A 23,064-nucleotide genomic window follows, 5' to 3' on the forward strand; every position below is an offset into this window, starting at 1 on the left:
TACTCAGGTGGCTGAGATCTGAGGCTCACGGTTCAAAGCCACCCCAGGCAGGAAACACCATGATACTTATCTCCAATAAACTACTCAGAACAGTTGCAAGTGGCACTGTGGATCATCAAGTGGTAGAGCGTTCATCTGAGCAAAAGAAACTCAGGAACAATGCCCAGGCCCAGAATTCTAGCCCCAGGACTGGCAGAAAAAGAAGTCTCTCAGGCTTTCCTGCTGGCTTTGAACTGTGATCCTCAGATCTCAGCCTCTGGAGTAGCTAGGATTATAGGTGTGAGCCACCAGTACCTGTCTACATATTTATTTCCTTATTTATTAAACTGATACCAAAGCTTGAACTCAGAGCCTTCAGCTCTTGTTTAGCTTTTACTATCACAACTGATACTCTACTAGTTGAGCCACACTTCCGGTCCAGTGTTTGCTGTTTAATTGGAAATGATGTCTCTTGGAATTTTCTGCCCAGTTTGCCTTTAAATGGATCCTTCAGATCTCAGTCTCCTGATTAGCTAGGATTGCATATATAAGCCACTGGCATCAAGCCATTTTGTGTGTATGTGCCAGTCTTGTGGCTTGAACTCAAGGCCTAGGTGCTGTCTTTTTCTCTTTTCTGAAGAATAGTGCTACAGCTCCACTTCTGGCTTTTTTTAGTATTTTATTAGAGATAGATCTCATGGACTTTCCTACCCAGCTGGCTTTAAACTGTGATCCTCAAATCTCAACCTCCAGAATAGCTAGGATTACAGATGTGAGCCATGGGTGCCTGGCTATTTTAGTTTTTGAGACATGGTCTCATTTTATAGCCTTAGGCTGGCCTGGAACTTGCTCTGTAGCTTAGCCTGGATGTAAGTCCCTTATCAGATATAAGATTTGCATACAATTTTTCTCATTCTGTGTATTTTTCATCTTTTAATTATATATATATTTATATTTCAGTATGTTCCTATAGTTTGTGATTTTTTTTTGGCCTGTCCTGGGACTTGAATTCAGGGCCTGGATGCTGTCCCTGACCTTCTTTTGCTCAAGGCTATTGCTCTACCACTTGAGCCACAGCTCTACTTCTGGCTTCTTCTGAGTAGTTTATTTATTTATTATCATTTTTTATCAGTCATGGGGCTTGAACTCTGGCCCTGGGCACTATCCTGAGCTCTTCAGCTCAAGGCGAGTGCTCTACCACTTGAGCCATAGTGCCACTTCCGGCCTTTTTTGTTTATGTGGTACTTAGGAATTGAACCCAGGGCTTCACACACACTAGGCAAGCCTCTACCACTAAGCCACATTCCAAGCCCCCTGAGTAGTTTGATTGGAAATAAGAATCTCATAGCCTTTCCTGCCTGGGCTGGCTTGAAACCATGGTCCTCAGATCTCAGCCTACTGAGTAGCTAGGATTACAGGCGTGAACTACTGGCACCCAACTTAGTTTGTTATGTTTAAAATAATTTTATTGTTACTATTAATATGGTGTACAGAGGAGCTACCATTTCATAAGTCAGGTAATTTGTGTTTTTTATTGTAAATTATTCCTAAATTGACACAGAGAGGCCTTTTTGATGTCAGTAGCTTGATGGCTTTTCTCCTACCTATGCGTCCCAGTTGAAATTACAGATCAATAACAAGCATTCCCAGATTGTTGGTTCAGATAGATCTCACTTCGTTTTTGCTCTGGCTAGCCTTAACTTCTGTCCTGCCAATTTCTACCTCCCAAGTAGCTGAGATCACAAGTATGGACCTGCACTTGTCTTTTAGTAAATGTTATTTACATTTCTTTTAGATATATGCCTAGGAGTGGAAAAGCTGGTAGGTTATTCAATAGGCTATTGAATGTATTCAGCATTAATAGATAATACCGGTTTTCAAAGTTTATGTTATTTCATACTTCTAAGAAGCAATCTGCAAGTTTCAGTTACTCCACATACTTTTTAGCTCCTGCTTTTTTTTTGTCAGTTGTGGGGCTTGAACTCTGGGCCTGGCCACTGTTCTTCAGCTCTTCTGCTCAAGGCTAGTGCTCTACCACTTGAGCCACAGCGCAACTTCCGGTTTTTTAGTGGTTTATTGGAGATAAGAGTCTCAGAGACTTTCCTGCTTGGGCTGGCTTTGAACAGTGATCCTCAGATCTCAGCCTCCTGAGAAGCTAGAACTATAGGCATGAGCCATTGGCTTCAGGCTTGCTTTTTTTTTTGTCAGTTGTGGGGCTTGATCTCTGGGCCTGGGCACTGTCCCTGAGCTCTTCAGCTCAAGGCTAGCACTCTACCACTTAAGCCACAGCGCCACTTCTGATTTTCTGGTGGTTTATTGGAGATAAGAGTCTCAAGGACTCTTGAGAGTGTGAGCCACCAGCGCCCATCTTTTTTTTTTTTTTAAGCCATTTCTGACGTGTATTGCTTGTTTATTTTGGATTTTCTTTTGAGGACAGTTGAGGGTCTTCATTTGCTTATTTACTTTCAAGGTCATGTTTGTAAAGTGTATCCTTGTTCTCTCTGTTCTTTTCACTTCATTTTTTAATTAGCATATATAAGTTGTACAGTGTGGAATTTCATTATATTTCCATACATGTTTTGTTGCTCTCACTGACTTCTAGAAACTCATCATATTAATCATTTTTTTAGATACCCATAGTACAGTTACTTTTAATACTATTAGGATTTTCCTTCTTAATTTTATCTGCTGATAAATAGAAACATTTCATTTTGATGGTATAAGGGCTTGAACTCTCAGTTCAAGTGGTTATTTGCTAGGCACACATTTTGCCATTGCCCCAACTCCAGAAGTCCTTAATTTTAATGTAATGTAGTCTAATCTTAAGAACGTTTTTAATTGTTTTATTTTTATACTTGCAATTAATCTATTTTGACAGTGTTCACCTTCATCCTCATTATCCCAGCTCCCTCTCACTAGTACCCCCCTACAGAGGCTATTTCTTTTTCCTTGACCCCCCCTCCCCCATTCCCCTAGTGATCAATAGCTTTCATTGAATTTTGCTATTTTCATATATACTTGCAATGTATTAAAATTATTCACCTTCTGTTTTTTACCTTTTTCCCTTCTAAGTACTCCACTAGTTTGATTCATGTTCTTGATTTATACATATAAATTACATATATGGATATATACATAGTACATGTCCATGAATATATGTATTTTGTTGGGCCAGATCTGGGGCTTGAATTCAGGGCCCAGGTACTGTACCTGAGCTTTTTTGTGCTCAAGGTTAGCACTCTACCACTAGAGCCACAGTTCCTCTTCTGGCTTCTTGGTAGTTAATTGGAGATAAGAGTCTTACAGACTTTCCTGCCTGGGCTTACTTTGAACCATGATCCTCAGATCTCAGCCTTTTGGGTTGCAGGATTACAGGCATGAGTCATCAGCTCCCAGATTATATGTCTTTTGGATCAAGTTTCCACATATGTTTTGGTATATGTATCCATGCATATCTTTAATGAAATTATTATTGAATATCAGCAGTTTAACATAATTCACCTCTATGGTACTTTTGTGTTATTTTCCATGGTTGTACTTAATTTACTTATTAAAGTTTGAATATATAATACATTTTTTTTCCGCCCGTGGGGCTTGAACTCTGGGCCTAGGTGCTGTCCCTCAGCTCTTCAGTTCAAGGCTAGTGCTCTGCCACTTAAGCCACAGCGCCGCTTCTGTTTTTTCTGGTGGTTTATTGGAGATAGGAGTCTCATGGGACTTTCTTGCCCTGGCTGGCTTTGACCATGATCCTCAGATCTCAGCCTCCTAAGTAGCTAGGATTACAGGCGTGAGCCACTGACACCCGGCTATAATACAATTATTAACCATAGTGTTCCTTCACATTAGTTCTTTAGATTTATCTCCATAGCAAAATCTTTAAATGACCTGATTTAAAAATGAACAAAGGGGTTTGATTACAGAAACTAATAAAGTATTCTCTAAATTAAAAAGAAAATGAACAAAGTACCTAAATAGATCTTTTTCCTAAGAACATATGAAAAGGGTCAGTAGGAGGTATATGTGAAGTTGCTCGGCATCAATATTCATTTGAGAAATGTGTATCAAAACTTAAGTGATAGATCATATTATAAAGATGGCTATTATAAAAAGACAAAAGTGCACATAAGGGTGTGGAGAAAAAGGAATTCTTGTATATGTGGATGGGAATATAATTTGCTATAGCCATTATGTAGTGTGGTGATAACAAATTAAATGGAACTACTTATATGATCCACCAATTCCTCTTCTGGATATATTTGCAAAGGAAATGGATCAGTAACTTGAAGAGATCAACAGATAAGTCAACAGGCAGATAAATAATGGGATGTCTGTATGTATGTATACATGTTAGTTAAATGGTGTATTATTCAGCCTGAAAAAAAGTTATTTGCAATAGTGTAAGTTAACATTATGCTCCTCCAGAACATTGTGCTAAATGAAATATCCTAGAGTATTCAAATTTAACTTAGTAATTATTTTATTACTCTAAATGCCCAATTATCTTTCTTTACTCCAATACAGTTATAGACAATTTGCAAGAGTCATTTTTCAGACTGCTTTCCTGAGAGTGTCAAGGACCAGAGCAGAGCAGGAGGCAGGATGCAAGAGCCTAATGACTTTGTGAACTTCCCAAAGTCCCTGGGTCCCTATGCCAAGATCTACAAAAGGGATCAGCATCGTGAGCTGGAAAATTATTTCAAGATGGACGGGTACCCTGACTATAAGGCTCGGGTAGCCCTGGCTTCCAGGCTCAATCTGAAGGAGCACGATGTGCGGGTGTGGTTCCGAGTGCGCAGGGCCACAAATGCTAAGTCAGAGAACCAGCGACAAAAGCAGGGGAGAAAGTTGGGGTGGTTCACCCATACTAGTGTTGGATTGAATGCCTCCACACCCAACAACTCAAATAGTGATGGCTTGGGAATGGGCAATCTCCTCCAACCCAACCCCTGTTGGGCCTTGCCCAAAGGGGAGCCCAGCTTCTCCTTCTGTAACCAGAAGTATAATAACCAAAAGCGCCTCTCAGATTTTTCATTCAAACCCTTGTCTTATCAACCCAATGTCTTATCAGACACAGCATCATCCCTGGGTTCCACTGAGCTCCTCTCAACCATGCAGGCCTTCCAGAGACTGAAAGTCTCTGTATCAACATCTGAGTCTCAAAGGGGAGATGGGCATTGTGGGCGTGGGTGAATTGGGCCCAAAACCTTTCTGAATTTTTGCCACATCTGTCTGCAGGTCCCTTGAGCTCAGATCCCAGTGGATACTCTCCCTCAGGAATATACTATGCCCCCTCCCCCCTTTTTGCTATTTTCAGTGCTAGGAGTGTCTCAATGCCCTCAGGTTACACAAGAACATTTCTTAGGTTTTTTTTCTTTTGCCTTGTTAAGGATGGAACCCAGGAAGCCCTTTCACTTGGCAAGCAAGTAGTCTACCAGTGAGCTTCCCCCTCAGCACATTTGGGAACATTTCTGTGGGTTTCTAGTATAGGAATGGGCTGCACTAGTGTGCTTTTTCTTCAGTGAGTACTGTTTATGAGAAATTCTTTCCATTCTCAGCAACACTGAATTATTTGAAGTTTATGGTCTGTTCTGTGTCTTTTGTGGTTTTAATATTTCTTTGGTGGGCAGGTTGGACATTCTTACATGTTATTTGGCTATTAGAAGTCCTCATGTTTTTTTAAAAAATCAAATTTCCACACTTATATAAAATTCTATCCTGACAAATGTGCCTCTTGTTTTTCTTATTTGTATTTATTAGTAGCATCTTGTGATGGTGTGTGTGTACGTGTGTGCTTGCATGCCTGGCCTGGGGCTTGAACTAAGGGCCTGTGTGGTGTCCCAGGGCTCTCTTGCTGAAGGCTAGTGCTCTATGCACTCCTTGAGCCACAGCTCCACTTTTTTTTTGTTTGTTTTTGCTTTTTGCTTCTTCGCTGATTAAGTGGAGATAAAGAGTTTCATGGACTTTCCTGCCTGGGCTGGCTCAAACCATGTTTCTGCCTGGAAGTGTTTTTAAGTCCTTCTCAAATTGCTTGTTAGGGACCTGTTTTTCATTCTATCAACTGAAGACTGGTACAATAAAGTTATTGCTAAAAGTTGGTGGGGAAAACTGCTTTTCTTCTATTCACTTTATATTCTGAGATACAAACATTAGAATGTTGAATTATAAATACTTTAAAAATTGTTTCTTTTGTTCTGACAGAAGAATGAAATCAAGCCAATAAGCATTTGAAATTAGTTCCAGTTCTTTTCTCTCAATTGGTAGATATTTTCTCCTAATATGGCTCCTGTTATTGCAAATAAAAGTCTGGTTCCACTATAATCTCTTGTTTTAAATAACATTATTTCTGCTTGGAAGTGTTTTTACATTATCTTGTAGTCCTTTAAATTCAGGGCCAAATCAAAGTTAAAATTGTTTGGGTTCCTCTGAGAGTCAAGGATTTGGGGAATTTCTGTGGGAAGATGAGTGAGTTAGATCTAATAGTATTAGATAACCCAGGGCCTGTATCTGTCATTCTTATGACAATTGTTGGTGAATTAGTTTTGGTGAGTCCTTGAAATATTTGGAGATGTATAGGGAAGTGACTGAAGTCTGTAGAAATTCTTGGTTTTGTAAAAGTTGGAAATGTAACAATAAAACCTGTTGATGAACAGGGAATTGGGGGCTCAGAGGAAGAGAAAACAAGAAAATGTTATTTTGTGCAGCACATAATACATTTGAAGTACCATAGTAAAGCCCTTTGGTATAACTAATATATACAAAATATGAATGATAAAAGGTAAAGCAGGGCTGGGAAGGTGGCTCAGTGGTAGAACGCTTGCCTTGCATGCCTGAGGCCCTGGGTTCAATTCCTCAGCACCACATAAGCAAAAAGAAAAAAGCCGGAAGTGGCACTGTGGCTCAAGTGGTAGAGCGCTAGCCTTGAGCTGAAGAGCTGAGGGACAGCGCCCAGGCCCAGAGTTCAGGCCCCACGACCGGACCAAAAAAAAAAAAAGGTAAAGCAGACTCAGATGCGGGGGGTGGGGGGGGGGCGGGGGGGAGCAAGGGAAGGCTAAGAGGATGAAACTGAATAATGGTCCCCATAGTTTATTTGAATTTATATAAATGGAACAATGAAACCAGTAGGGGTTGTGTTTTTGTTTTCTTTTTACCAGTCCTAGGGCTTGAACTCAGGGCCTGGACACTGTCCTTGAACAACTTTTGCTCAAGGCTAGCACTCTACCACTTTGCCACAGTGCCACTTTCAGCTTTTTCTGTTTATGATGTACTGAGGAATCAAACCCAGGGCTTCATGCATGTTAGGCAAACACTCTACCACTAAGCCACATTCCCAGCCCATGATGGAGCTGTTTTAAGGGAAAATAGGATGAGGGAGAATGGTGGATGAGGTTAATTGGGATACATTATTTACATATGTAGGAATGTCAACAAATCTCCTTTGTACAACTAACATATACTAATACAAAAAGAGTTGGAGGCCAGGGCGCCGGTGGCTCATGCCTGTAATCCTAGTTACTCAGGAGGCTGAGATCTGAGGATCTTGGTTCAAAGCCAACTCAGGCAGGAAAGACTGTGAGACTCCTATCGCCAATAAACCACTAGAAAACCGGAAGTGGCACTGTAGCTCAAGTGGTAGAGTGCTCTCCTTGAGCTGAAGAGCACAGGGACAGCGCCCAAATCCAGAGATCAAGCCCCCCCACGATCAACAACAACAACAAAAAAAGGAGCTCACCTTGAGCTGAAGAGTACAGGGATAGCGCCCAAGTCCAGTGATCAAGCCCCACGACCGACAAAAAAAAAAAAAATTATTGATTAGGGTGCTAAGAAACTTGGGATCACTGAGAATTATGTCTTTGGAAGCTGTAGGTGACTTATTGAAGCCATAGGTTGGAATGGTGAACATTACTGTAAGATATTTGGTATGTGGTGGAGTGGAATGTTTGTGACCGGTCAGGGGATCTGTATATGGACTGTTAGTTATGGAGCCTTGTAAAAACTCAGTATTTTGACTCCTAGAGCAGATTAATGGTAATATCCTGTTGAGAGTTCATTGTTTACGTTGGTGATTATTTGAAGAACCTATAGAAATAAGCACCATTTTTGACAATTTTGTCAAACAGTCTGACTAATGATATAGAAGCTTGTGTTGACATGCTGCTCACTTTCAGGACCCAAATAGAAATGGCAAAAGGTTAACCTTAAGTTTTCCTCTTTGACAAAAGAAGAGTGAGCTGTATGAGTTGCTTAGAATGCACACTGAATTTTGTAACTGTACATTGACATGGTCATCCCTCAGCCAGAGCACTTTGTAGGCAGCAGGGAACAAAAATGTTTATTTTAACTATCAAGTATACAATACCATGTGATTGAGAAAAAGCACAGGCATACCTGGGTTTGAGTCCCTTCTTCCCTCAATCTGAGTGATCTTTGAGTGGATTTTATGAATAGTTCTGTTTAGTGGATGGGATGACTGGAAATTGAGGTATCTGGTAAAATACACTTTGCATTTTGTAATAATAGCAACATTTAATACCAGTCATGTTCCAGGGGCTAGATAGGTCTAAGTGCTTCATGTACATCATTTCATTTAACTCTTAAGAGATTAGGTATTTTCATCTTGCTAGAAGGTGAAGAAACACCGCCTAGAATGACTTGCTCAGATCTCAGCTACAGCCAGAAACCAGCCCCTATTCATTTTACACCAAATGGTGTGATGCTTTCACTGCATCCATGCTAATACTTGGTGTTAGTTTTGCTGGCCTTTTCCATAGCATCCAGCAAATAAGCTTCCCTTTGTTGTTCCCAGAACGTGTTTGAAGGTGACCAGGAAGTGGAAAACCATATGTACGCTGTCTTTCCAGCTTTCTGAGCTTCTTGGCAACAGTTGGGGGCAGGTGGAGTTGGAGCGCACACAGCTCAACTGCACCAGCCTCCCTGATTGAGTCTTCAGATGCCAGCCCACCTTTAAGCTTCTAAGAAGGGACTGAAACAGAAGCAGAAAAGCACATGGCTGGGGCTGAGGCCCAGTGTATACCGGCCAGAAAATGGGAGCTCTTCCCAGTCGTCCCTGTACATATCTGCAGAGGGACATGGAGGTTCATGTGGGGAAGGAAAAAACTCCAGGGACAGACATTCATTTGGTGAAGAGACACTTCTGACCTGCCCCCAGGGCCTCAAGGCAGATGAGTGATTGGAAGCTGTAGATTTGGGCCTTGTTGCTCCAGAGATATATTGTAATCTCCTCCTTGTGAGTTAACGCCACATGACTGAACTCAGAACACCCAGAGTCCTGTAGGTATGGCTGGAAAAGGCAAGGTCACTGATGGAGGAGAGGGAGATATGAAGAGGGCCCAGCCTTGTGGCCTAAGGAAGCTGAGCATAGCTACGGGCCATGGAGATACAACCCTTGACCCCAGCACAGCCCTGTCCTCTCCGTGAGTTCTTCACAGATGTTTATCTGATGACTACCTAAGTCCCTTTTCTTCCTCTTCTCTGGTGAGTTGCTGATTTCTCCCCTATCCTACTTAAGGTGCAGAAATCCTTTTGCTTAAAACTTAGAGACTGGCAGAGTGGAAGAGTGACCAAAGATCAGGAGGGCTAGACTCTCCTTCCTCCATTCAAACATGAACAGAATAGCTTGAGTGGGTATGTCACTAGCCTAGGTTATCAGGTTGGCAGCAATGGTGCGGGCCTGAAGACTAATCCCTTGACTATGTACTGCTGTCTCACAACAAAGCAGCAGAGCACCAAGTTTTCCTACCACAAGAGAGCCAGACCCTGCTCACAGCTCCTTCCTTTCAAACCATCCACTGGATGCTGTCACTTGGGAGAAGGTCATGCTGCCACAGGAGCTTAGAGTTCTGTGGTCATTGGATAAATATTAAATTTTAAAATAATTATTTTGGGGGCTGGGAAGGTGGCTCAGTGGTAGAGCGCTTGCCTTGCATGCATGAGGCCCTGGGTTCGATTCCTCAGCACCACATAAGCAAAAAGAAAAAAGCCAGAAGTGGCGCTGTGGCTCAAGTGGTAGAGCACTAGCCTTGAGCTGAAGAGCTGAGGGACAGCGCCCAGGCCCAGAGTTCAGGCCCCACGACTGAACTCCCCCCCCCAAAAAAAAGTAATAAAATAATTATTTTGATTTTTGTCATTAAATATTTTCGTAAAGTCTTAGGAAACAGGTTAGCAAATAGAGAATAGAAAATTACTTGTAACTCCAGCATTACCCAAAGCTAATCATTAACATTGAGTATATTTCCTTTTAGTCATTTTTTTCTTTGTGTATATGTGTGTGTGTGTGTGTGTGTGTGTGTGTACTTGTGGGGCTGTGAGTATGCATATATACCATATACACATAAAGCTAAGGTTTAAAAATGGAATCATATTATTTGGTTGCCTTTTTTGTGGTGCTGTCAATTAAACTTGGGCCCTTACACATATTAAGCAAACACTGCACCACTGAGCTGCTCCCTCAGTAGGTTAGTGTTACTGGGTTAAACTCAAGGCCACAAGTTCTACTCACCACTTGAACCATGTTATCAGCCCTAGTTATCTCTTTTTCTTTTGTGCCAGTCCTGGGGTGTTAACTCAGGGCTTGGACACTGTCCCTGAGCTTACAAGAGCAAAAGCTCAAGTTTAGTACTCTACCACTTGAGCCACAGCTCCATTTCTGGTTTTTGGTGGTTAATTGGAGATAAGAGTCTCACAGGCTTTCCTGCTTGGGCTGGCTTTGAACCTCAATCCTCAGATCTTAGCCTCCTTAGTAGTTAGGATTATGGGTATGAGCCACCCTCATCTGGCTTTGTTATCTCCTTTTCAACTCAGTAGTTTAGCATAATGTTCTAGATAAGTCAATATTTTTCTTCATACATTTATCATGTCAGCTAGCCTTCTATTTGTGAAATGTTATTTTTAATTGGTAATTATATATATTTATACAATATTTTGAGATACTACATTATACAATGAGTAAACCAAGTTAATATAGCCATCACTTCGCATACTTAACCTTTTTGTGGTCTGAACATTTAAAATTGACTCTCAGCAATTTTGAAATCAAGGGACCCATTCCAAAGCCTTCAGATTCTTGACATGTCAGATAGTACCAAACTTTATAGATAGTCAAATGCCTCTTACAGATAATTCACTTGAGAACAGACTGCGTAGACCATAGGGATCTTCTAAGATTATGTTGCCTAGTGATATAGATGTCTTTGGGGAAGCACACATTATGATGTTTATGCAGTGGTACAATTGTCTAAGGGCACATGTCTCACCGTGTGTCTCTTTCATTAACATAACTATAGTTATATCTTTACCTGTACATGCATATCTATGCTGTTTTACTTTTGAGATAGTATTACTTTGTATCACAAGCTGGCCTGGACATAGCACAGGCTGATCTCAAACTCTACAACCTTCAGCCTCCTGAGTAGTACAATCAGAGGTGTGCCATCACTCCTGGTTTATGATAGTTATAGATTAGATACAGTGAGTTAGTGAGAGGTTAACGGTGAGAGGTTAATAACAGAACTGGTAATAAAATAGAGCAATTCTTTTAAAAAAATTAAAGGTTGGGCACTGGTGGTTGACACCTGTAATCTTAGCTACTCAGGTAGCTCAGATTTGAGGCTCATGATTCAAAACCAGCCCAGGCAAGAAAGTTTATGAGACTCTTATCTCCAATTAACCTGCTAGTGGAGCTGTGATTCAAGTAATAGAGCACAAAAGCTCAGGGACAGTGCCTACACCTGAGTTTAAGCTCTAAGACCAGCACATACACACACATACCACCATCACCACCAACAACAACAACAAAACAACTGGATAGAGAGCAGCCCATGGAAATGGAGAAAGCCACAGAAAGAAAAGGAGGACTAGTGGTGGAGGCAGGGAACAGCCAGAGGTAGCAGCTAAAACAGAAACAGGATGACACTCAGTCTACCAGCTTGACAGAGTTAAATGCAGCAGAGTGTCCTGGCACACATATTACACAGAACAGGTTTATTTTCAACAGGAACCTGGGGCCTGATGTAAGCTGGTCCTTCAAGGCTCAAGGCTCCAGAAACCTGCCTGGGGTGAATGGAATCTAATCATCGTATGCCCAGACTGGTCTAACCAGTCTGTCCCTATTTCAGGATGTTGAATTCCAAGCACAGTTTATATTGTTCTTGAGAACTATAAATGAGACTGGAAAAGAAAGCTGGGTCAGTGCAAGGCCACCCAAAGACCTAGCATGCAAAATACCAATGCAGCCAAAGGGGAACCTGCAAGCATCTGGGTAGCTGCCTCTGGTTAAGGGCAACTTGAGACAGCCCCTCCGTTCATTTTCTTACTAGGCTTCAAACTGTAGTGGAAGCCTCTCTGCTAGCCTAGGGTGAGGTGGAAGGGCAGGGTAATAACTGCACATTCTGTAAGAACAGTGTAGAAGCCACACACTGATGGCTCTTGCCTATAATATTCAGAAGGCTGAAATCTGACAATTACAGATCAAAGCCAACCTGGGCAGGAAAGTCCAGGACACTCTTACCTCCAATTAAGCACCCAAAAAAAAAAAAGCCAGAAGGAGAACTGTGGCTCAAGTGACAGAGCACTAGACTTGAACAACAACAACAAGAAAGCTGAGTGACAGCACTCACACCATGAGTTAAGGCCTAGGATTGGACACGTACACAAAAAAAGAATAGAGAGGAACTGGGAACGTGGCTTGGTGGTAGAGTGCTTGCCTTGCATGCATGAAGCCCTGGGTTCGATTTCTCAGCACTACATAAGCAGAAAAAGCCAGATGTGACGCTGTGGTTCAAGTGGTAGAATGCTAGTCTTGAGCTGAAGAGCTGAGGGAACAGCGCCCAGGCCCAGCATTCAGGCACCACGACCAACAGAAAGGGGGGGGGGGGGGAGGGAGGAAGAAAGAAAGAAAGGAAGGAAGGAGAAAAATAAAGAAAAGAGAAAGGAAGGAAAGAAAGAAAAAGAAAGAAAGAAAGAGATGAAGGAAAGAATAGAGAATGTTCTGGGAGCACTAGTGAGTAGAAGTGTCCTGAGGCAAGAGGCCTGAAATCTCCAGCCAACTCCAAGGTGAGCCAGAACGACTTGTCCAGGAATCAAAGACAGAATGAACAGTAGATAGTCTTCACAGCCCAGTATACCTCCAGGGGTAAGGTGCAGAGTGTGCTGGGATTGAGAAGGCTCAGAAAGAAGACATTGCTGTGTGATTGACTGAGAGCAGTGAGAAGCTGTATTTTGGGGGCTTATGTGGGAGTAGGGATCCAGTGCCATTCTCTGAGGTAGAAACTGCCCAGACAAATGAAACTTTTCCAAATGTAGCAAATGAGGCTACAATCTGAGTATCAGTGCTATAAATCCCTCTTCTACTACCCAATATCTGCCTTCCTACCTATGATGAGTGTCAAACTTTCTATCTTGGTAAGTGAAAAGATCAAAAAAGGTGCGCATGGCAGTATACCTTGCCAATATTTCTCTTGTGTCTGCCAGTGCTCATATTGTGTCACCTGTTATGTGGACATATTCTCTGTAGTTGTGACTTTCAGGGAAGGAGGGAGAGGTGAAGGTCTTTCCTCCACCAGCTCAGGATATTCATTCAACATGAAGGCAGCAGCAATTGTTAAAATATTTAAGAGTCTAGGCATCTGTGGCTGACGCCTGTAACCCTATACTCAGAAGGCTGAGATCTGAAGATCATGGTTCAAAGCCAGCCCAAGCAGGAAAGTCTGTAAGACTCCTTTCTCCAATTAATCACACTTTTAAAAAAGTATTTTTATTCACTTTAAAAAGGAGGTGCCAAGATGAGTACATTTCTTATCAAGCATTGCAGCCTCCTCCTTTGTTTACCCTTCACATCCCTTCCCAGCCTCCCCCCTCAATCCTCCCCCCCCACCAAAGTTGTAAAGTTCATTTTCGACTTGACAACTTGTGTACTTCTCATTGTTGCAATGGGTCCATCTGTATCCTTATTTAAACGACTTGTTTTTCCCCTTCCCCTCCACAAATTATACCGACATCAAATACAGTGAAAGCAGGGGTTATACTCTGGGGGAGGGACATACAAAGCAACCCCTCTGTACAGTATGTTCACAATAAAAAAATGTAGAAGGAAAATTGACAATAAAGTATATCTATTTATTTACTGTTAAAATTTTTAAAAAAATAAAAAGGAGGTGCCATTCACCAAAGCAGTATATGAATTCAGTGCATCTTGATCACTGTCACCCCTTTCAACATTCTCACCCACCCACTCTTAACCCTGCCTTTCCCTTACACATCTTTTTTTTTAAAGTCAGTCATGGAGCTTGAACTCTGAGCCTAGGTGCTGTGCCTCAGCTCTTTAGCTCAAGGCGAGCACTCTACCATTTGAGCCAAAGCGCCACTTCCAGCTTTTTCTGTTTATGTGGTGCTGAGGAATTGAACCAGAGTTTCATGCATTCAAGGCAAGCATTCTAACACTGAGACACCTTTCCAGCCCTCCCTTACGCATCTTTTTTTTTTTTTTTTGCTTATGTGGTGCTGAGGAATCGAACCCAGGGCCTCACGCATGCAAGGCAAGCACTCTACCACTGAGCCAACTTCCCAGCCCATCCCTTACGCATCTTAATTGTAGGTTATGTATTTCATTTTTTGCCTTTGATTCAGATTATTATACCCAACCCATTTCTAGTTAAAGTTCAAAACTAGAGACACATAAAGTTACCAAAAATTCTAACACAAAGCTGAGATGTGTTCAGCTATCAAAAGACTAGGACCGGTGTATCTATGAAGTAAGGATGTACTTATGAAAAGATGATTGGGTAATATGTGATCTGGTAAATTTTCGTAAGGACAACAAAAATCAGGAGAACTTCATGATTGCAAGGTGCAGCTGCAGTCTTAACAGGACTGAAGTTATGGAGTGTAGGGCTGGCAGTAAGTATAATCACATTTTTTTAAAAGCTGGAAATGGTACTGTGGTAGAGTGCTAGCCTTGAGCAAAGGAGCCTAGGGACAGAGCACAGGCCCAGAATTCAAGCCCCAAGATCAGCTAAAATAAATAAATAAATATATTTAACAGTACAGTTAATGTTACTCAAAATTAAAAAGGTAAAAGAATTTAACACTGACATTAAACTACACTAATATAGCTGGGCCCTGGTGGCTTATGCCTATCATCCTAGCTACTCAGAAGGCTGGGGTCTGAGGATTGTGGTTCAAACCAGACTGGGTAGAAAAGTCTGTGAGACTCTTTATCTCCAATTAACCAGAAAAAAATGCTGGAGGTAGGACTGTGGCTCAAGTAGTAGAGCACTAGCCTTGAGCGAAAAAAGCCAAGAGAGAATATAAGACCCCGAGTTTAAGTCCTAGTACTAGCACATGTACAGGTGTGTACATGTGCCTATGGCTTGCACCTGTAATCCTCACTACTCAAGTGGCTAAGATATGAGGATCACAGTTCAAAGCCAATCCAGACAGGAAAGTCCATCAAACTCTTATTTCCAATTAATCACAAAAAAGAAGCCAGAAGTGTGACTGTTTCTCAAGTGATAGAGTGCTAGCCTTGAACACAAAAGCTCAGTGACAGCATGCAGTGTCAGCTGAGTTCAAGCCCCAGAGTGCATACAGTTACTTATTAGCTTTGTAACTTAGCCTAGACTACCTCAGATGTGCTCAGAACACTTAGTCTACAGTTAGGAAAAGACATCTACAAGCCTTATTTTATAATAAAGTGTTGAATTTCTCATGTAACTTATTGAATATTGGACTGGAAGTGAAAACAAGACTAGTTATATGGGTATTGCGTTTGTACCATTGAAAGTTTGAATAATCCTAAAGCATAAGTTGAGGGTTTTCCCTATATAGTTTCTCCAGTTGTTCTAGTAATGTCACTTATAAGTCCCAACCCCATTTCAGGATCCAATGCAGGTTCATGTGTTGCCTTTTTTTTTTTTTTGTCCGTTGTGGAGCTTGAACTCTGAGCCTGGGCGCTATCCCTCAGCTCTTCAGTTCAAGGCTAGCACTTCACCACTTGAGCCACAGAGCCACTTCTGGTTTTCTGGTGGTTTATTGGAGCTAAGGGTCTCATGGACTTTCTTGCCCAGGATGGCTTTAAACTATGACCCTCAGATCTCAGCCTCCTGAGTAACACCTTGATTTTTAAATACCATTCACTAATAGGAACTAGGGTTCATGGAGAAGTTGCTGAAGCTGACGGCAGGGCTAGTACAAAGTGCAAAATGATCCTGGAAGAGCTGCCAGAAAGTAAGGAATTGCTGAAAAAGTGAGAGACTTTCAGAGGGCAGGAGCCAGTTTGACAGTTCTCTGTGGCCAAATCTGGGACAGTTTGAATAGCAAAATCCCATTTTGTTTTATTACAATACTGGAGTTTGAACTCAGGGCCTTACACTTGCTAGGCAGGTACTCTAAACTTGAACCATAGCTCCACTGCCCAATCTATTTTTTTTTAAGAGACAGGGTGTTACTATGTTATCCAGGTTGACCTTGAACTCTTAGGCTCCTGAATAGCAGAAAGGCTAGGTATGTACCACTGCACCAGTTTGGCAGAATCTATTTTACAGCAGTTTTTCTCACTTTGAAAAGAATCCCCCAGATGGGCACTGGTGGCTCATACCTGTAATCCTAGCTACTCAGGAGACAGAGATCTGAGGATATGGTTCAAAGCCACCCTGGGCAGAAAAGTTCATGAGACACTTATCTCCAACAAACCACTCAGAAAAGGCCAGAAGTGGTTCTGTAGCTCATGTGGTAGAACACTAACCTTGAGTACAAAGAGGCTCAGGGACAATGCCCAGGCCCTGAGTTCAAGCCCCAGGACTGGGGGGAAGAAGACTTCCCCAGCCAGGCACTGGTGTCTCAAGGCTGTAATCCTAGCTACTAAGGAGGAAGAGATCTGAGGATATTGTTTCAAAGTCAGCCAGGACAGGAAAGTCTAAGATTCTTATCTCTAATTAAGCAGCAAAAAGCTGGAAGCAGAGCTGTGGTTCAAGAGTTAGAAAACCAGCCTTGTCCACAAAAGCTGAGGAACAGCACTCAGGTCCTGAGTTTAAGTCACCAGTACTGGCACACAAAGAAAAGAACCCTCATACATGTACATGCCCTTGTAACCATCATCTTCCTTTCCCACTCCTTCCTGTGTCCCCCATGCCCTAAGTGATCACTAATCTGTCTCAGCAGGCTTCTTTTTTTGGGGGATGGGGGGGGTCTGGTCGTGGGGCCTGAACTCTGGGCCTGGGCGCTGTCCCACATCTCTTCAGCTCAAGGCTAGCGCTCTACCACTTGAGCCACAGCGCCACTTCCGGCTTTTTTCTTTTTGCTTATATGGTGCTGAGAATCAAACCCAGGGCCTCAGGCATGCAAGGCAAGCACTCTACCACTGAGCCACCTTCCCAGCCCATCAGCAGTCTTTATTCTAGCCACTTCATCTGACTGAAATCAAATAATATGTGGCTTTTATATATGGCTTCTTTTACGTAACATTCTGTTATTTATGTTTTAGTACCACATTTTTATGTCTGAACATTTCATTGTACATTATACTGCATTTTTTTTTTTTTGGGTCCGGTTGTGGGCCTGAACTCTGGGCCTGGGCGCTGTCCCTCAGCTCTTCAGCTCAAGGCTAGTGCTCCACCACTTGAGCCACAGCACCACTTCCGGCTTTTTTTTTCTGGTTATGTGATGCTGAGGAATCGAACCCAGGGCCTCGTGCATGCAAGGCAAGTGCTCTACCACTGAGCCACCTTCCCAGCCCTATACTGCATTTTTTATGTGCTATTGTTGGGGCTAGCCTGGGTGCTGCCCCTGAGTCACAGCTCCACTTTGGCTTTTCGGTAGATAGAGATAAGAGTCACACAACTTTCCTTCCCAGGCTGGCTTTAAACTGTGGTCCTCAAATCTCAGCCTTTTGAGTAGCTAGGATTATAGTTGTTTAATAATAAATTTTTCTTAGCTATGGCAAATAATGCTGCGATAGCTAAGCTATGGAACCAACCCAGATGCCCCTCAGTAGATGAATGGATCAAGAAAATGCGGTATATATATATATATATATATATATATGTATATATATATATATATATGTATATATATATATATATATACATATATATATATATTCTGTGCCTCTACCAGAAAGAATGACATCGCCCCATTTGCTAGGAAATGGAAAGACGGAAAAAATTATATTAAGTGAAGTAAGCCAGGCCCAAAGAAACATAGGTCCCATGGTTTCCCTTAATTGCAATACCTAACATATGTCTAGGACAAGCAGAAAAGGTCAAAAGCTATGTATGTATGACCATATAAAATGATGTTAAGTGAAATGAACCCTGACAGAGACACAAGTGGTTTTTTCTTCCTTGCTATTTTTTTTTTTTTGGTCAGTCGAACCCAGGGCCTCGTGCATGCAAGGCAAGCGCTCTACCACTGAGCCACCTTCCCAGCCATGTTGTGTTTTTTTTGTTTTTTTTTTTTTTTTTTGTCATGGGGCTTGAACTCTGGGCTTGGGTGCTGTCCCTCAGCTCTTCAGCTCAAGGCGAGAGTTCTACCACTTGAGCCACAGCGCCAGTTCCGGTTTTCGAGTGGTTTATTGGAGTTAAGAGTCTTGGACTTTCTTGCCCAGGCTGGCTTTGAACTGTGATCCTCAGATCTCAGCCTCCTGAGTAGCTAAGATTACAGGTGTGAGCCACCGGCGCCCAGCCCTTGCTATTGTTTTTGACATACTTATAATGTACTATGTGATTTTTTTGTTTCTTTGGATTGCTCCTCCCCCCATGGTATAACTCCTGTTTTCACTGTATTAGATTCCGGTGCCCTGCATCTTGTATATATACTTTTCTAATTTAGGGAGGGGAAGGGAAAAAAACAAAATGCTTAAGTAGGGATACAGGTTGACCCATTGTAACAATGAGATGTACAAGACATTATGTTGAAAATGAACTTTACAACTTCAGCTCTGGGGTAGGGGGCAATATTTGGGGAGGTGGAAAGGAAGGGATGGTAGGGGAAAAACAAAGGAGGAGGAGGCAATAATGCTTGAGAGGAAATATACCCATTACCTTACTCATGTAACTGTAGCCTCTCTACACAGTATTTTTTTTTTGGTCGGCCGTGGGGCTTGAACTCTGGGCTTGGGCGCTGTCCTTCAGCTCTTCAGCTCACAAGGCGAGTGCTCTACCACTTGAGCTACAGCGCCACTTCCGGTTTTCTGGTGGTTTATTGGAGATAGGAGTCTCACAGTCTCTCCTGCCTGGGCTGGCTTTGTACTGCGATCCTCAGATCTCAGCCTCCTGAGTAGCTAGGATTACAGGTGTGAGCCACCAGCGCCCGGCTTCTACATAGTATTTTTACAATACAAAACTATTGAAAAAATAGTAAGTTTTTCTCACAATAAATATAAAACTAGTTATTTAATGAAAACTACATGTTACATCATAGTAAAGAGCATTGAAAACAGCTTCCTATCTATCTTCTCCCATGCTTATCCCCTATGCTGACCACATAACCTTGAATAGGGTTGTGTTGTTACAGTTCTCAGTGTCATTTGAGGATGTGACAGTGGATTTCAGCAAGGAGGAGTGGCAAAGCTTGAACCATGGTCAGAGGCACCTGTACTGGGATGTGACACTGGAGAACTACTGCCACCTTCTCTCAGTGGGTAAGTGCAGGTGACCTGTGTGTCTACAGAAGTCTCAGAGGGACATTTCCATTCCAGCTGCCATGTGCTCTGGGACATTGGAAGAGTGTGATGGTGTTGGTAGGATTTTCCTTCTCCCCTGTGATCCCTACTATGTTCCCAGTGAAACAAAGGCACTTTGAGATAACTCAATCTTGTATCATGTCTGGTTAATAGGGTACCACATTGCCAAAACAGAGACTGTCTTCAAGTTGGAGCAAGAAGAGGGGCCATGGACGCCAGAGGAGGAAGCCCCACAGGAGAGCTGTTTGGGTGAGTGAGTGATCCAGGAAGGCAAGTGTGACCAAAAGAAGGAAATTCACTTCTAGAAAAGGGCCACATCTTTTTTTAATAGCATTTTTTATTGTGATTAAGTGATCACATAAATTTCACAAATTTCAGTATTGTGAGACAGTGATACTTAGTTAAAGTCACAAACACATTCTAACCTTCATGGGGCAAATTGTCTTTATCATGGTCTATAAAGTTTATGAGTTCTATGAGCTTTGATAATACAGTTATTTCTTCCACAGTGGGTGAGACATTTCTTTCCTTTTGCATAGTGTCAGCTATTCCCTCTTTCCCGCTTATTTCCTCCTTCCCATCGCTGCCATTGAGTTGCTTAGTTCGTTTTGATCAATGACCAGTGCAGCTGATGGGTCCTGCTGTTGTATGTTTTCCCCTGATTCCCTCTGTTTCAGTGTCCTCCTCCTAGTTTCCCTCAGATGTAAACATATATACCATATATGTGGTCAGCAGCATGAGGTCATTTAGTAATGATTTGACCAGATGAGTGGAGGTCCTTTGTTTCTCGAGTATTGTTTACTTTGTTGTATCTCCTTATGTTTTGGGTTTAACATCCATTTATCAGGGAGATCATGTGCCCTTTGTCTCTTTTCTCTTGGCTTACCTCACTCAATATGATTTTTTCTAGTTCTATTCATTTCCCTGCAAATGCCATTATTTTGTCCTTTCTAATGGCTGCATAATATTCCATTGTATATAGGTACCACAAATTTTGGATTCATTCATCTGTGGTGGGACATCTGGGTTGTTTCCATATCCTGGCTATTATAAACAGTGCTGCAATGGACATGGAGGTGCACGTGTCCTTGTATCCTGGCTCCTGTTGTTCAGGATGGATGCCTAGGAGTGGTATGACTGGGTCATAGGGAAGGTCTATATTTAGCTTTCTGAGGACCCTCCGGACTGCTTTCCAAAGTGGTTATATTAGTGTACATTCCCACCAGCAGTGCAATAGGGTTCCTCTTTATCCACATCACTGCCAGCATTTGTTGTTGGCTGAATTTAGGATGTGGGCCATTCTGACTGGGGTAAGGTGGTATCTCAGGGTTGTTTTAATTTGCATTTCCTTTACAACAAGGGATAGTGAACATTTCCTCATGTGTTTCTTTGCCATTTTTATCTCTTCTTCTGAGAAGTCTCTCTTTAGTTCCCTTGCCCATTTAGTAATTGGTTTATTAGGTTTGGGAGGGATTAGTTTCTTGAGTTCTCTGTATATACAGGATATTAGCCCCTTGTCTTGTGTATTGCTGATAAATATTTTTTCCCAGTTAGTTGGCTGTCTTTCTAGTTTAGTTGCTATGTCTTTAGCTGTGCAGAAACTTTTTAAGGTAGTCCGATTTGTCTAGTCCCTCTCCAATTTTTTGTGACCCTGGGACTTGGTTCAGGAAGTTTCTGCTTTTACCTATAAGTTCAAGTGTCTCTCCTACTCTGTCCTGCAGTAGTTTCAGAGTTTCAGGTCTGATTAAGGTCTTTAATCCATTTTGAGTTGATGTTAGTGCATGGTGACAGTCTGGGGTACACTTTTAGTTTTCTGCATGTGGCCGCCCAGTTTTCCCAGCACCAGTAGTTGAAGAGGCTATGTTTCTTCCACTGTATGTCTTTGGCTCCTTTGTCAAATATCAGCTGACTGTAAGCGCATGGTTTTATTTCTGGATCTTCTTTTTTTTTTTTTTTTGGGGTCCGGTCGTGGGGCCTGAACTCTGGGCCTGGGTGCTGTCCCTCAGCTCTTCAGCTCAAGGCTAGCACTCTACCACTTGAGCCACAGCACCTCTTCCGGCTTTTTTCTTATGTGGTGCTGAGGAATCGAACCCAGGGCCTCAGGCATGCAAGGCAAGCGCTCTACCACTGAGCCAACTTCCCAGCCCCTATTTCTGGATCTTCTATTCCATTGGTCTTCGGGTCTGTTTTTGTGCCAGTACCAAGCTGTCTTTGTTATTATGGCTCTATAGTAGAGTTTAAAGTCTGGCATTGAGATCCCTCACGTGTTGTCATTTATGCCTAGAATTGTGTTGGCTATGCTAGGTCTTTTGTTGTTCCATATGAATTTTTGGACGGTTTTCTGTATTTCAGTAATGAACATCATTGGGATTTTAATAGGAATTGCATATCAATTTTGGCAGTATGGCCATTTTCACTATATTGTCTGCCTGCCTATCCAAGAACATGGAAGGTCTTTCCATTTCCTAGTGTCCTCTATAATTTCTTGCTTTAAATTTTTATAGTTTTCATTAAAGAGTTGTTTTACATCTTTGATTAGGTTAATTCCTATATATTCTAATTTTTTTGAGGTTATTGTGAATGAGGTTGTTTCCTTTATTTTCCTTTCTGATTGAACATTGTTGGTGTACAGAAAGGCAACTGATTTTTGTGGGTTAATTTTGTATCCTGCTACTTTGCCGAAGTGGTTTATAAGTTCTAAGAGTTTGGGGGTGGAATTTTTGGAATCATGGAGGTATAATATGTCATCTGCAAAAAGGGATAGTTCAACTTCTTCCTTCCCTATGCAGATTCCTTTAATGTCTTTTTCTTGCCTTGTTGCTCTGGCTAAGTAAGGATTCCAGAACTATATTGAAGAGGAGTGGTGAGAGTGGGCATTCTTGCCTTGTTCCTGATTTTAGGAGAATTGATTGTAGTTTTTCCCCATTAAGTATAATATTGGCTATTGATCTGTTGTATATGGATTTTATTGTTTTGTTTTGTTTTTTTGGGTCCGGTCGTGGGGTCTGAACTCTGGGCCTGGGTGCTGTCCCTCAGCTCTTCAGCTCAAGGCTAGCACTCTACCACTTGAGCCACAGTGCCACTCAATGACTTTTTTCTTTTTGCTTATGTGGTGCTGAGGAATCGAACCCAGGGCCTCAGGCATGCAAGGCAAGTGCTCTACCACTGAGCCACCTTCCTAGCCTGGATTTTATTGTTTTAAGGAATGTTCCTTCTATTCCTGTTTTCTCCAGAGCTTTTAGCATGAATGAATGTTGTATCTTATCAAAAGCTTTTTCCAAGTCAATGGAGATAATCATGGTTCTTGACCTTTGATCTGTTGATGTGATGGATTACATTTATTGATTTACTTATGTTAAAATATCCCTGCATCTCTGGAATGAAGCCTACTT

At 42.0% G+C, this 23,064-nt stretch overlaps 1 protein-coding gene across 1 annotated transcript in view; it reads left to right on the plus strand.

The window, feature by feature from the left end:
• The window catches only part of Znf41 (zinc finger protein 41), a 42,644-nt gene that overhangs the window by 7,170 nt on the left and 12,410 nt on the right, over nt 1-23,064 (plus strand). Inside the window, exons 3-4 of the mRNA XM_042684461.1 lie at nt 19,504-19,630; nt 19,826-19,921. Of these exons, the coding sequence (XP_042540395.1) occupies nt 19,504-19,630; nt 19,826-19,921 (223 nt within the window). The remainder of the gene's footprint in view (nt 1-19,503; nt 19,631-19,825; nt 19,922-23,064) is intronic.

The sequence above is a fragment of the Dipodomys spectabilis genome, unplaced genomic scaffold (genome assembly GCF_019054845.1).
Source record: "Dipodomys spectabilis isolate Male_0828 unplaced genomic scaffold, ASM1905484v1 ptg000087l, whole genome shotgun sequence".
Taxonomy (NCBI): domain Eukaryota; kingdom Metazoa; phylum Chordata; class Mammalia; order Rodentia; family Heteromyidae; genus Dipodomys; species Dipodomys spectabilis.